Raw genomic sequence first — 15262 nt, 5'->3', positions numbered from 1 at the left:
TATTCAAAACTAAATACATTTTTCCATTCTGCACATGTCTATTATTTAACATGGGTGAGTAACATGCTATGGAGGGAATGTTAATAAAGGATAAGGTCTTCTTCCCCACCACCCTGTCTGCTGGTTGTGGATGGTTTCATCTTGGAATCCAGAAGAGCCCTTTAAAAATAAGGGGACTCACAGATACCACTTCTCCCTATGTGAATGAGTACTTTAGTGATGTGATTGGATTAAGATTTGGAGAGCTCATGGGCTCAGGTTTTGCTGTTCACAACAGACAGGTTAGCAGTCAAAATTGCACCAATGGAAGGAGTACTAGACCAAAGGACCATAGTCTAAATTTGTTTTTTGGTTTACACTAAAAAGCAGCCCTTGCATTTTAGGAGTCAGAAAAAACTCCCCCTTCATCAGGGCTTAAGTTAAAATAAAACTTTTGAATGGACTCAAAATAGGGCTTTCCTTTGTGAGTCTACAGTGGGTATAGAAAAGAATCCCAACTTTAAAATAATCACATTTTGTTGCTTTGCTCAGTCTGAAATAAAGACATACACAGTTTTGTTTTATCCAGCTGTATTTACTTTACCCAACATGTCAGAATTAAAAAAAAAAAAAACAGAATCACTGAGTTGGAAAAAGGATCACACCCTTGTGTCAGCATCTTGTTGAACCACCTTTTGCTTTAAATACAGCCTTTAGTCTGTTGGGATATGCCTCTACTAACCTTGCACATCTAGACTTTGCAATATTTGCCCACTCTTCTTGCTGCTCAAGTTCAGTTAAATTTGATAGTGATTGTTTTTAAACTGCAGTCTTCAAGTTATCAAAATATTTTTAATAGGGTTTTTGTCTGGGCTCTGAATTTTTTCTCCTTCAACCACTGTGTGGCAATTTTTGCTGTGTGCTTTGGGTCATTGTCATGTTGGAAGGTAAACCTTCTTCCCATTGACAACTTTCTGGCAGAGGGCAGCAAATTTTTAATCAAAATTAGATTATATTTTGCCCCATACATTTTTCCTTCTATCATGACAAGTGCTCCAGTCCCTGCTGCTGAGAAGCCCACCCATAACAGGATATTACCATCTCCATGCTTTACTGTAGGAATGGTGCTATTTGGATAGTGAGCTGTATTGGATTTCCACCAGACATGTCGTTTGGCGTTGAGGCAAAATAATTACATCTTGATGAGTGGCTTTTTTCTTGCATTCCTCCCATACAAGCCAAGCCACATTTTCTGGAGAGTTTGTGATATTATTGTCACATGAACACAATGACCACTCTTTGTCATAAATTCCTGCAACTGCTTTAGTTTTGCTATAGGCCTCTTGGTAGTCTCTCTGACCATTTTTCTCCTAGCTCTTTCATCCATTTTGAAGCGACATATTGATCCAGTAAGGGTCTGTGTTGTACCAAATACCTTCCACTTCATTATTTTAGACTTCACTGTGCTTCTAGGAATTAATAAAGCCTTTTTATTTTTTTTTATTTTTTTTATGTTTCAAAATTTTTGAAAAAACGTCAGATAATATGGTGTTACAAAAATGTGGGTGTCAGAATACAAGTCAAATTGAAAAGACAAACCAGGTACATAACAAAATATGTAAGAAGAGGTATTTTAAGGCAACCAAGCCCCATGAAGTTGAGGTACAACATATTGTGGGCAAGTAGAAAATAGAACCTCTGAACAATCAACATTACACCTTTGGGAGCCGGAGCAGATATGTGTAGGCTTAAGTAAAGAAAAAACCCTGATTAAGGGATTGGTACAGCGGCTCTGAGCTTCATTCGCAGCCCAACAATAACATCTTTATATAAAAACTCCACAGTGTAGAAGTTAGGGTCGCCATACAGTAGATTAATAAGTGATGTAAGAAGAAGTTAAATGAAGGTGAGCTAACTGTAAGGTACATTAAAGAAAAAAAAAGAAAAAATTCTTCCTAGCATTGAAGAACAAAACCAGACGTATGTAAACACAACATTTTTATGGGATAGTATGGTTCCTCTGAGCTTTGGTATCATAGCGTTTTAGCCCAGGGGGTATGAATTTAATTTCCCCCGGGGGGGGAATCCCATGACAAAAAAAAAAAAAGAGTCTTTATCCCCATATGTGGAAATACTGTATGTGTCTGAATGACTAGGGTACCTGAAGTAACCATTCTGACAACCTAGAAAAGGGGGAGAGGGGTAGGGGTTCTGAGGAGGGGTAAGGAACAGAACAGAAGGAAAGAGGGATGGACAAAAGTGTTATAGAAAAGGTGGGAGACACCTTATGTGGAATTACAGCTCAGCATATGCTAGGTGGAAGGAGAGTGACAAACTATTAGGACTTGTAAGTTACCTTTATAGTTAGCCCATGGATCCCAAATCAATTCAAATGTATCACTAGTGTTCTGAATTATGCTAGCAATCTTTTCTTGGGACATAATCCAAGATATTTTGCATTTTGCCAGGGTGAGGGAGACTGAAGGGGTCTTCCGCATGGGCAATTGTGATTTTAGCTCCTAGTAGAATGAAGAAGATCAAGGCTTGAGTGGATTTGGGAATCTTAGGAATACCTTGGTTCAGGAGGGCAATCTCAGGAGTCTGGGAAAGCGAAATATCAGTCATTTTGGGGATCATATGGAAAATTTGGTTCCCAAACCCTCTAAATCTGGGACATTGCCAGAAAGTATGAAACATCGAGCCAATATGGCCATAGCCTCAAAAGCATAATGGGAAGGCATCTGGAAATAATTTTGCGAGACAGGTTGGGACCAGGTAGCAGCGAGACACAACTTTCAAGTTAGACTCAATCAATGAGACATTTTTTTATCCCCTTGAAGTATCATGGGAAGTGATAGTGTCAGGTATCTAGGTCCCACTCCATCTCAAGGTCTCATTCCCAGCCTAGCATGTAAGAAGTCTTTTCCTTGGACTCAGTCAGAGCTGAGTATATAAAAGAAATACCACCTTTCATGTTAGACCACCAGTGCTCATACGGTGTGACCGTTGGAGAGTTTGGTTTGTCAAACCAAATAGCATGCAAGAAGTGAGAGATTTGGGCAAAGTGGAACCTCTCTGAGGGGGCATCTCCAATTTGCTAGCACAATAACAATAGGATAGGGGACCATTAGAATTAAAAAAGTGTCCTATCTGGAAAAGTCCCTTGTTTAGCCACCATTGAAAAGCTTTTATATGTTTCCCAGGAGGGAAGAGAGGATTGTGCAATATATAAGACAACGGGTGCCAAGAAGAAGCAATTTTTAGGGATTTGTGGATCAAGTCACAAAAAGCTACAGAGTGAGACAAGGTAGGGGAAAGTAAATTTTCTCCAAATGTCTATCAGACCTAAAGAGTGTAGGAGTCAAGCGATATGAAGGCTATGTTTAGGAGGTCTTATTAGATGAGGTGACCCACTGCCTTATTTGTCAAGAAGCTGATCAAAAGCGACATTGGAGTCACCTCCCATAACTACCCGACTAAAGTGGGGAGCGAGATGGTTGAGCATTGTGGAGAAGAAGGCGGTTTGACCATAGTTTGGGGCATAGTAAAGGTATATAGGTTACCATCAATATGTCTCTTGACTAGGATGTATCGACCTACTCGGTCCTTAATCATCAGAGTATGAAAAAAGGAAAACTTTTAGAGAAGAAAATGGCCACCCCTCATTTGTTAACATCTGCATTTGCCAAATAGAAAATCAGAAATTTGTGGTGGATAAACAAAGGGCTATACTTTCCAGGGAAGTGAGTCTCGTGTAATAGGGCATCAAGTCCCTGGGAGTGATAATGCTGGAAAGCCTTGCGTCTTCAGAGACATAAGACTTTGTGTATTATGAGATGCCACCCAGAGAGGTGTAGTTGCTGTAATAGTGTTAGTCATGGAAAAGGAAGGAGGAAAGTGCCATCAATTGATGGTCACTAGTGATGAGTCGAACACCCCCCTGTTCGGTTTGCACCAGAACATCTCGAACAGGGAAAATGTTCTAGCAAACATACGAACAATCACAAGTAAGTCCTCATTTTAAAGGCTTAAATGTAAGTTAATTAATTTAATTTAATATTAATCACCGGCTGTATCTGAGATCTGTGTGTGTGTGAGGGAGGGGGTAATTGTACTGGGGACACAAATGAGATGGGGGGAGAGGGGAGACAGAGTAGCATATATTTGTGCTGGGGATAACAGTATTTGTACTAGGAGGGGGAGGGAGAAATGGACTAGTGATAGGAGGAGGTGTTAGCGTGGGTATATGTGCTAGGAGGGGGGACTGGGGAGATTTGTGGAGGAAGAGGGGGACTTTTGTGCTAGGGGGTGGGATTGGGGAAGAAGATTTATACTGGAAGAAGTAAATTGGGGGGCGGTAAGGCGTAAAAACTGTTATAGGAGGGGAAATTTGGGGGAAGGTAGAGGATTTGTGCTGGGGGCGATTTGGAGAGGATGTGCTATGGGGGGATATTTGCCGAACTGGGTGGATTTGTGCTAGGGAGGAGGATGGGGGAGAGGATTTGTTGTGGGAGGAGGAATTTAGGGGTAAGATTTGTTATAGGAGGAACATTTTTTTGGAGGGGGGAATTGTGCTGTGAATGGGGGGGGGGTGGCGCTAGAAGGGGTAATTTGGGAAGGGGGTATTTGTGCTAGGGAGTGAAACTTCAGGGGGGGAGTTTGTGTTGATTTGTGCTAGTAGGGGGGTTTGGGAGGATTTGTGCTGAAATTGGGGTAGGGGAAACTTGTGGTGGAAGGAAAGATGTGTGGAGATTTGTGCTGCAGGAATGGTCTAAAGTTATCAATGGTGTACCCCAAGGTTCAGTGTTGAGACCCTTACTTTTTAATATCTTTATAAATGATATAGGGTCTGGGATTAAAAGTACCATTTCAGTCTTTGCAGATGACACCAAGCTTTGCAGTGGAATAACTTCTTTACAGGATGTCTCCAACTTACAATCTGACCTTAATGCACTGTTTCATTGGGCAACTATGTGGCAAATGAGGTTTAATGTTGATAAATGTAAAGTTATGCACTTGAGGGCTGAGAATATGCATGCATCATACATACTAGGTCGAGTAGAACTGGGGGAATCCATAGCGGAGAAGGATCTGGGTGTTCTGGTAGATCATAAGCTTAATAATTGCATGCAATGCCAAGCTGCTGTTTCCAAAGCAAGCAAAGTCCTTTCTTGTATTAACAGAGGCATGGACTCCAGAGAGATAGATATAATTTTTCCCCTGTACAAATCATTAGTAAGACCTCATCTGGAATATGCAGTTCAGATTTGGGCACCAGTTCTTAAAAAGGATATTGGGGAACTGGAGAAAGTGCAGAGAAGGGCAACCAAACTGATAAGAGGCATGGAGGACCTCAGCTATGAGAAAAGATTAGAGGAACTGAATTTATTCTCTCATGAGAAGAGGAGATTAAGGGGGATATGATCAACATGTATAAATACATAAGGGGTCCATATAGTGAACTTGGGTTTGAGTTGTTCACTTTAAGATTAAAACAGAGGACAAGGGGGCCCTCTTTACGTCTAGAGGAAAACAGATTTCGTCTCCAAATACGGAAAGGTTTCTTCACCATAAGAGCTGTGAAAATGTGGAATAGACTCCCTCCAGAGGTGTTTCTGGCTAGCTCACTAGATTGCTTTAAAAAAGGCCTGGATTCTTTCCTAGGTATACATAATATAAATGGGTACTACATTTTTTTTTAGGTAAAGTTGATCCAGGGAATATCCGATTGCCTCTCGGGGGATCAGGAAGGAATTTTTTTCCCCTGCTGTAGCAAATTGGATCATAGTTACATAGTTACATAGTAGGTGAGGTTGAATAAAGACAATAGTCCATCCAGTTCAACCTGTGTAGGTGTGTGTGGCTGTAATCATCTCACATACCCCTGAATGTTCTGATCCTTGAGATGTAAGTCTAAGAGTCTTTTGAAAGCCACCATACTACCCGCAGAAACCACCTCTTGTGGTAGAGAATTCCACAATCTTGTAGCCCTAACAGTAAAGAACCCCCCACGTTGCCTGAGGTTAAAACGCTTCTCCTCTAATCGCATTGTATGCCCTCGAGTACTCATGCAATCCCTTCGAATGAACAGCTTTTTTTCTAAGCAGGGATCCCCATTAAGATATTTATAAATTGCTATCATGTCCCCCCTCAGACGTCTCTTCTCCAGGGAGAATAAATCGAGCGATTGTAGACGCTCTTCATAGTCAAGGTCCTCCAATCCCCTAATTAGTTTAGTTGCCCTTCTCTGGACTCTCTCCAGCTCCAACACATCCCTCCTGAGGACTGGCGACCAGAACTGGACAGAATACTCCAGATGCGGTCGGACCAGAGTTTTATAAAGTGGAAGGATTATAGTCTTATCTCTGGAATACATCCCTTTCTTTATGCATGCTAATATTCTGCTGGCTTTGGCAGCTGCCGCTTGACATTGCATGCTGTTGCCTAATCTATCATCAACCAAGACTCCCAGATCCTTCTCCATTTTTGATTCCCCCAAGGGTTCCCCTCCTAACGTGTATTGTGCTTTTATGTTTTTAGTCCCCAAGTGCAAAACCTTACACTTCTCCACGTTAAACCTCATTTGCCATGTCGTTGCCCACTCTGTAATTTTGTCCAGGTCATTCTGTAGGATATCTGCTTCATGCTGTGCAGTTATTGCTCTGGCCAATTTTGTGTCATCTGCAAAAACTGATATCGAACTACTGATCCCGACCTCAATGTTGTTTATGAATAAATTGAACAAGGTTGGTCCCAGGACTGAGCCCTGGGGCTCCCCGCTTACTACCTCAGACCAGTCTGAGTATGCGCTGTTTATTACCACTCTTTGGACACGCCCTTTAAGCCAATTCCGTATCCAAGAGCAAACCCTGCTGTCGATACCTGCAGACCTTATTTTATAAATTAAGCGCTTTGCTGGGGTTTATTTTCGCCTTCCTCTGGATCAACAGCGGTTATAGGATTGTGTATTTGGGATTGTATCTACCATACAATCCCATACACTGTTTTTTTTTATGGTTGAACCGGATGGACTTGTGTCTTTTTTCAACCTGACTAACTATATACCTATGTAACTATGAAGAAATTGGGGGCTGGCGGGGGTAATATTTGTTCTAGGAGGGGAAATTTGTGGGGGGAAAGAGGATATGCACTGAGGTGACTTGAAGAGTGTGCTAGGAACAGGGATCTGTGCTGGTTTGGACAAAGGGGGAAGAGGGTTTGTGCTAGATGGGGGGAATTGGGATTGCGCATGAAGAGTTGATTAGGGAGGGGGGATTTGTGTTAGAAAGGGGGAATTGGAGGGGAGAATTATGCTAGTAGGGATGACTGAGGAGGATTTGTGCTAGGAAGGAAAATTTGTGTGTCCGTGTGTGTGTGTGTGGGGGGGGGGGGGGCTGTGTCCATCTTCATTTCAAGCTACAAAGCAGCAAAATGTGATTATTTTAAAGGGGGTGATTATTTTCTATACCCACTGCTTGATTGCTCATGCAGATTCTGCTGGCAATTACCTTTATTTCTCCAACAATCAACTTCATTATGCAGATTCACATAGGAAAGCCCTATTTTGAATACATTCAAGGTTCTTATTTAAACTAAGCCCTGATGAAGGGGAAGTTTGTCTTACTCCCAAAACACATTGGCTTTTTTTTTTTTGTGCTAACCCATGAATTCAATTGGACACTTTTATCCGTTGGTCTGGTGCTGCTTCCAAGGGTGCATGTTTTGTTTTGTTTTTTTTCATTAGGGCTAGGGCACATGTTAAATTGGAATGATTCATCCACTAAAATATATTATTATGTGTGTTGATCTTTCTATACCTTTTTTTTTATATACCTTAGCTAGGCTACACCAAAGTGCCCTTGCTTGAACATTTTTACCTTTGCCAGTACATAAACACATTTTCCATGAAATGTATACTGAGTCCTATCAAAAGTCGTAATGTGTGATCCGCCTTCCACAGAACAGACACTGGGACAGGGTAGATCCTTACAGTTCCAGTGACCACCAGAGCAAACACTGCAAGAGATTAATTATATGTTGTTACATTGGAATTGACTAAAGAAATCTTGGGAAATGGTTGGGAAATCGTATGTGCTTAGTGTAGTTCATGTGAAGCCATTGTATAATGTCTAGAACATATATGTGTTTAAAGAGAAACCATTACATAAGAAATGTTTTCAATAATCTGAATATTCAAACTTGTAAATATTTGTTGTCCATCAGTCAGTCAGTCAGTTGGCAGGCGACACGTTCCTCCCCCCTCCCCCCCCAACGGTCTGCCTCCTCACCTCCTCCTTCCTCCTGTCTGAGCCAGGGAGTGCTGGATGGCTGAGCCACTGTCCTTCTCCTCCAGCCATGTCTCTTCTGCCTTCTGCCTCTTCCTGGCCACTGGCCAGTAAGATCGCTTCTCCTTTTGGCCGATCAGGAAAGGGGTCTCACGACCCTCTTCCTGATTGGCTGGGAGGAGAGTCAGTGTGACAATAGAGAATATTAATTCGCTATTGTCACACAACTGGGTGGGCTCAGGGCGCAGTGCTCTGCGCCCTGAGCCCACCCTTTTTTGAAGCCTATTAGAGCCTCTGGCTCTAATCACGTGCTTAAAAAAAAAAAAATTCCCATTGGAATCCATGCGTCCAGCGCCCCGCATGTAGATTAGGGGGCCGGAAGCATGAATGGGAGGGGTGGCACCCCTGCACCCCCAATGGATGGGCCGCCCCTGTAGTGGACACTGGGGGAAGTTAGAAGTGGTTCACTTAATGAGGAACTTTGTAGAAATTTATCAGCGGTGAAAATTAGAGGGATCAGGCAAGTTGTTCGTACAAGATTGAACTTTACACTTGGCCAATTTGTTTTTGGACACAAGACTTTATATTTATTTACATATATTTTTTCAAGGTTATGTATGGAAATCACAATAGCCCTATGGATATCAAATTTGGTCATGTATGTAAGTAAGAGTTTTGTTTAATGTAATAACATGTATGGATGTGTCTTTTATTGTTTTCATTTTTTTTTTCACATTATAACTGGAAGGGAGAAGTGCTGCACTATTGATATTCATGAGGAGCAAGATATCTATAAAAATACACTTACCAGCGAGAGCAAGTAGTACTGTAAATTGATCCTGTTGGATACACAATATTGTTGTATATGCAAGAACAGTCTTCAACGAGAACACATCCTAAATTGGTTACATCATCCAGGACATATCCTGAGAGAAGAATAGAGATACAATAGCTTGGATTTGCAAGAGCTTAGTAAATGAGCAGAAACTCTGCTGACTTCCATCATCCAATCATATGCAAACAAAAGTGTTTTTTTTTAATTTTCTTGCACTTGATTGGGTATTGTTTTCAAAGTGAAGCTTTACTAAGCATTATTATTTATTAAGTCCTGGAGCAATCACACTTGCAGAGTGCAACTGCACTTTGCAAAGTGCACAGTCTGTATGCCTTTAGTAAATCAACCCCATAGCTTTGAGTACTAGCACACTTTTTACAGTTTGGAGTATTAGCAAACTTTTTTGTCCATTTCTTAATCAATCAATTTAATAGTTGTTAATACCCTAAAACACCTACAATATGCCTGGAATGTATTATCAATGATCTTGGAAATAAATATTCTTAAAATTAAAAAATAAAGGCAAAACTGCTAAACGGTGCTCTTGTGTCCATGTCAGTTTCCCTAGCATTATGCTATATATGTAAGGTGTATATTACACCTTACATTTTTACTTTCAGGAAAGGTGTAGTATTAAATTCAAACTTATCTTCAACAGTTGTATGTGGAGGGGGTTGAGTGTGTGACTGCAGCTGGCTGCACCTTGGAGTGGAAGGTGGTCACACTGGTAGAAGTACCCTGCTGTAGCTCCGAATAAAGATGGCCATAGATAGGTAGAATTTCAAACCAACATTATTAGAAAAAGGATATTCTAAGAAAGTTTATTAGTTTTGCTAATCATTAGGGGGTCAGATCGATGTTAATTTTCAACATCAATAAGAAAACGCAGCGGAGCAGGAAGGACACTTGCTCTGTCTATGGCCCACCCAAGGCAAATATCTCTCCCTGGTCTGGAAACACTAGACTTAATGAGTTTTTAACCCCTGCAGTACAGGTAAGAGGGGGGGGGGGCTCCACTGAAATGGTATTTTTTGTTGTGCGGCCGTTTGGGTTTTAGCTTTATTAGTGATTGTACTGTCAGTCAACAGTAGGAGCATATTGAAAGGAGGGGAGAGCAGACTGATGACCTTTAGCCTACTTTTTATCTGTCATTGTCCAATCATAGGATAGCGACATATACTGTCTGTCTGAGGTCCTTTGAACTGTGACTAGTAAAATAATGAATGGTCTTTTTTTTTTTTTATTACAATTATTTAGCAAATTCTTAATTGTTGCTTCTATATTTGAAGGTATGTTTAAATGCCAGTTGTTTTTTTTTCTATTTTTATTTATGTACCTATTTATTCATGTATTTATTTATTTTTTCCCCTTATAGTATAAAATTGTTTTTAAAGAAACCAAAGACAAGTAAACTATCTTCTGTTGTACTTAATTCAAAGAACAAAGCCCCAAGCTTGCCTTTTGGACAGACACACCCAGCCACACAAGGTCCATCACAAAAGAACTGCCTTCCTGGATTGGAGCAGGTGGGTGTACATGGAGGGCTGCATTCTTGGTAGATAAGGTTGGAAGGACATGTCTTGTCTGAAAAAAAAAATGCTTATGACACATGATGTATAATATTCATTCAAAACCTTTTATTATTAAACTCAATAGGGGTTATTTACTAAAGCTAGAGAATGAGGTTTAATGTTGCTAAATGTAAAGTTGTGAACTTGGGGATAAAAATATGCATGCATCATACATACTAGGGGGAGTACAACTGGGGGAATCAATGGTGGAGAAGGATCTGGGTGTTCTGGTAGATCATAGGCTTAATAATTGCATGAAATGCCAAGCTGCGGTTTTCAAAGCGAGCAAACTCCTTTCTTGCAATAAATCTTGTGGATAAATGTTGAAGATATCATTTTCCCCCCATAAAACTCATTAGTAAGACCTCATCTGGAAAATGCAGTTCAGTTTTGGGCACCATTTAACAAAAAGGAGATCAGGAAACTGGAGAGAGTACAGAGAAGGGCAACCAAACTGAAAAGAAGCAAGGAGGAGCTCAACTATGAGGGAACCTCAGCTGAACTAATTTATTCTCTCTCGAGAAGAGGAGATTAAGGGGGATATGATCAACATGTATAAATACACAAGTGGTCCATATAGTGAACTTGGTGTAGTGTTAAGCCCCGTACACACAATCAGATTATCGAACGATCTGTCATTTTTTGTGGCATGCTAATCTGATGTGAATAGTGAAGAGGTTATTTTCATATGAATTTTCCCGTACGACAGAATTCTACTTCAGAAGTGATGTCATGTGTTGGATTGCTTTGTATGTGTTCTTTCGTCTCTAAGCATGCCTAGTCTTGCTCTTAAGATTTTTTTCTGTTGAAATCTGTACTAATGAGATGAAAATCGGACGTTGTATTACGGACAAAATTTTTTTTATAGCCTGCACATCTGGATTTTGTCAGCCGAAAAGTCGGAGTTGGCTGTCGAAAGCACCACACTAACAATCCGAAAATCGGCAGATCGGTCATCGGACGAATTTTCCCTACAGATTTTCTTATCGTGTGTAGGGGCCTTTATTCACTTTAAGGTCATCACAGAGGACAAGCAGGCACACTTTATATCTAGAGGGAAAGAGATATACTCTCCAAACAAGGAAAGACTTTTTAAAGCAAGAGCTGTGAAGATGTCGAACAGACTCCCTCAAGAACTGGTTCTGGCCAGCTCATTAGATTGTTTTAAAAAAGACCTGAATTCTTTTCTAAATGCACAAAATATAACTGGATACTAAAATGTATAGGTAAAGTTAATCCAGTGAATATCTGATTGCCTCTTGTGGGATCAGGAAATATGTTTTTTTTGGTGGCTGGAGAAAATTATATCATGATTTATTGTTTTCTTTTTCCTTCCTCTGGATCAACTGTGGGTGTAGGAAAGTGTATATGAAGGTTTTCGATTTGTGTCTGGGTCTTTCTCTCTCTGTTGATTGAACTGGATGGATTTAGATCTATGTAACTATGGGGGAGATTTACTAAAACTGGTGCACACAGAATCTGGTGCAGCTGAGCATAGTAAGAAATCAGGTTCTAACTTCAATTGTTCAATTAAACTGGTGACAATAAAACCTTGAAGATGATTGGTTACTATGCACAGCTGATATGTTTGGCAAATATTGTTATATATATTTAATTTATGAAAAGTGTGAGGAAACACAGTGAATGTCTTATCTGTGACTAGCAATAGGCATGTAGCTCCATATAAATCTGTCTAACTTGCAGAGAATTTTGCCATTTAAAAATGCAGACAATCATAGTTTTTTGCATGCTCCTTTGCAGAGGCATGCATATGTTCAGAAGAGTAAAACGAAAAAAGGAAACCAGTGTAGTTTCTGAGTTTAGCACTACTTCAAGTTTTGGTTGAAATAAGATTTTGATTTAGATTTCTGATAATATGTTCATTATAGCATTAAGGGAGCCTAGATGTCCTGTTAGTATATCTAACCCAGGTCCAATAGGATTGAACACTAATGTATGTACTACCTCTGCACCACCATCCATCTTAGCTTATGATTTTTTACACAGACTTAATCATAAAACAAACCTACAATTTATGTATAGTAGATATTCTGCAAGGTACATTCAAAATATAGTACTGAATTTGAAACACACAGCAAAACATGCTCATGTAATGCTTATATTTCCCCTCAAGTGATAAGGTATGTTATAACAGATATATTGGGAATGCCTTATTTGACACTTGTATTTTTTTTTTGGGTAGATTTCCCATTACAGGTAGTAATGTTCTATGGGTGATCCAGTAGCACAGCATGCAGGACACAGCAGAGCATTATCTTGCCCAAAGCCTGAAAAGGTCCAGCATAATCAACACAATTTGCATAACCTTATTGACATAGTGGTATAGCCATGTCCTGCTACTTTTTCAATCCCTTCTAAATGGAAGGTGCTTTGAATTTATTCTATATAAATATGCAATAGCCCACAACACCTTTTTTTTTTTAACTTATCTCACTGCAGTAAACTGAAATCAGCTTGCTGTAGTTAATGTACTTTACAAATCTTAATTAAGTTTACGCAGCTCAAACTTAATAAGCTCAAATGTGGCAAGGGACAAGAATTAAAGTTACTTGTGCATTGGCCAGTGTAAATTAACTGCATCAAAAGCATCCCAAACATGTTATGCAATTCATAAAATGCACAAATGATACTTACAGCATAATGCCGGGCTTCTCCACTCTGGTGGTATTCCACCAGCAAGTGCACATTGGTGGGAATACTCAGCAATAGTGCTACATAGACAGAATGAACTTAACTTCTCACTGCCCTTGCACAGACACAAATCCATGATGAAGGCCTCAATATAAGGTTCTGGTTTTACAAGTCTATTGCATTTTACCCACTTGACATTCTTCAGTTGCTTAAGACACCTAGCTCTCTAGAAAGAGTAAACAAAAAAGTGTTTAAACGTTTAGAGTGTGGCACATATTAGTATTCTACAGACACCAACACATGATTAAGATTTTGTGATTATTTTTAATTATTCTTTGAAGGAGTTTAAGATCTATGATCTTCCATCTGCCGAAAATGTGTTAGGAACTCTTTGGAAAACCCTAAATTCGTAAATGTGATATAAATAAGATCTGTATCCTGTGCTATTTAATAAACCAAGAAAGTTTTCCACAATCTGATTGCATAGTGAATTCTTCATACTCTTGGTACTCTGCTGATAAGACAAATTCAAACCAGAACCCATCAATAGTGAATTGATTAGAGAGCGAAGATCCATCTGGAGTGGTTTAGGCGGGCATGATAAAGCGATACTGGCATGTAAAGCGAAAACAACAAAACTCCCACCAGGATCTGTAAAGCAGAAGTTTATGAGCCTTTAGACCATCTGCAACAAACTTCCCAGGCACTAAATGCTCTTCTCCCAGTTCCCAGAGCTGGATCCTTATCCTTCTCCCGTTGCTGGTCAAGGCTTAAATGGTCAGCAGCCAATTTGGAGCCAGCCTAGTCCCAGCAGCCAATAAGTTGCCTCTAGGCTGCTAGGAGTGGATCCTCTTCAGCTGTTGAAATAGCTGAGAAAGGCATAGTCCAGCTTCCTCTCTTCCTAGGCTCTCAATCAAGGGGAGAAACGAGAAAGAAATGTACTTGCTGCCATGTGTCTTGTCAGCACTGCTGTGGAGGATTTATAGAGCCCAGCCCAGTGACCTGGTGCTACAAATGTATTTTATGCATGTTATTTACCTGTAGAAGCCTCTCTTATATAAATACCTATTAGGCCTGAGACTGCTGCTGGCTGTGATCACATTTTACATGCAATGTCAGCAGTCCTAGCAGACTCCAAGCTGTTACTGAAATGGCAATCTATAGTATTCTTTTTTGCTCCTCCTCTGGAACCCTGGAAGCTACATAAAAGGTTTTAGAGGGAGATGGGGTGCAGGATGCAGAGAGGTTGGGCCAGAAGTGGGCTATGATGTGCATGAAGGGGATGGGCTCTGCTAAGAAACTGAGCTTTCCTGCAGTAATCAGTTTTTTTCAGCTGACTGCTAGTTCACATTGGAAGTAAATACTGCAAAAACAATATTTATAGAAAGAAAAACATGGTTGTTAATTATTTAAAATCGTTTTTATGTGTTTCTCTTTAAAGTGTATGTAAATTCAAACCTTTTGTTCATTTCTTTTGGATATGAAAGTGTAATACATATTTAAAGAGTTTTTATTGCTTTTCTTGTCCTTGCTTGGAAAATACACCCCTATGTTGTTACAAAAACAGCGAAAGGTGAGGGTAAAATACCTCAATGGACAAGGTGACCAGACATCTCAAGTTTTCAGGAACAGTCTCTGCTTCCAGGAGCCTTTCCCCAGATAGAAAGTGTCTCTGGGAGCTGTTCATGGGAGCTGTCAAACATCCCCAGAGGAGGTTAAATCTAGGATTGAAGCACCAAGGCATAATGTTCAAGTCCAAAATTAAGTTTATTTCAAACATAACTATAATGTAATCCAACACATTTTGAGGACTACACACTGCCCCCTACATCAGGGAAGATAACTGATAAGTGTTATCTGTCAGTATCTGTAGTAATATTAAGTATTATTTTTTATCCTTCATGTTATATTTCAGTCCTGATGAAGGGGGCAGTGTGTGG

At 40.0% G+C, this 15262-nt stretch overlaps 1 protein-coding gene across 1 annotated transcript in view; it reads right to left on the bottom strand.

Moving 5' to 3' along the window:
• Nucleotides 1-15262, bottom strand: part of LOC309565955 (mucin-5AC-like) — a gene marked incomplete at both ends in the record, with an annotated part of 316230 nt that overhangs the window by 188589 nt on the left and 112379 nt on the right. The window contains 4 exons of the mRNA XM_082270984.1: nt 7857-7995; nt 9073-9190; nt 10558-10683; nt 13326-13548. Of these exons, the coding sequence (XP_082127110.1) occupies nt 7857-7995; nt 9073-9190; nt 10558-10683; nt 13326-13548 (606 nt within the window). The remainder of the gene's footprint in view (nt 1-7856; nt 7996-9072; nt 9191-10557; nt 10684-13325; nt 13549-15262) is intronic.

This window comes from Pelophylax lessonae (assembly GCF_965119305.1).
Source record: "Pelophylax lessonae genome assembly, chromosome: 10".
Lineage (NCBI taxonomy): Eukaryota > Metazoa > Chordata > Amphibia > Anura > Ranidae > Pelophylax > Pelophylax lessonae.
The sequence above is the reverse complement of the archived record's forward strand: the minus strand, read 5'-3'. Positions and strand labels throughout refer to the sequence as shown.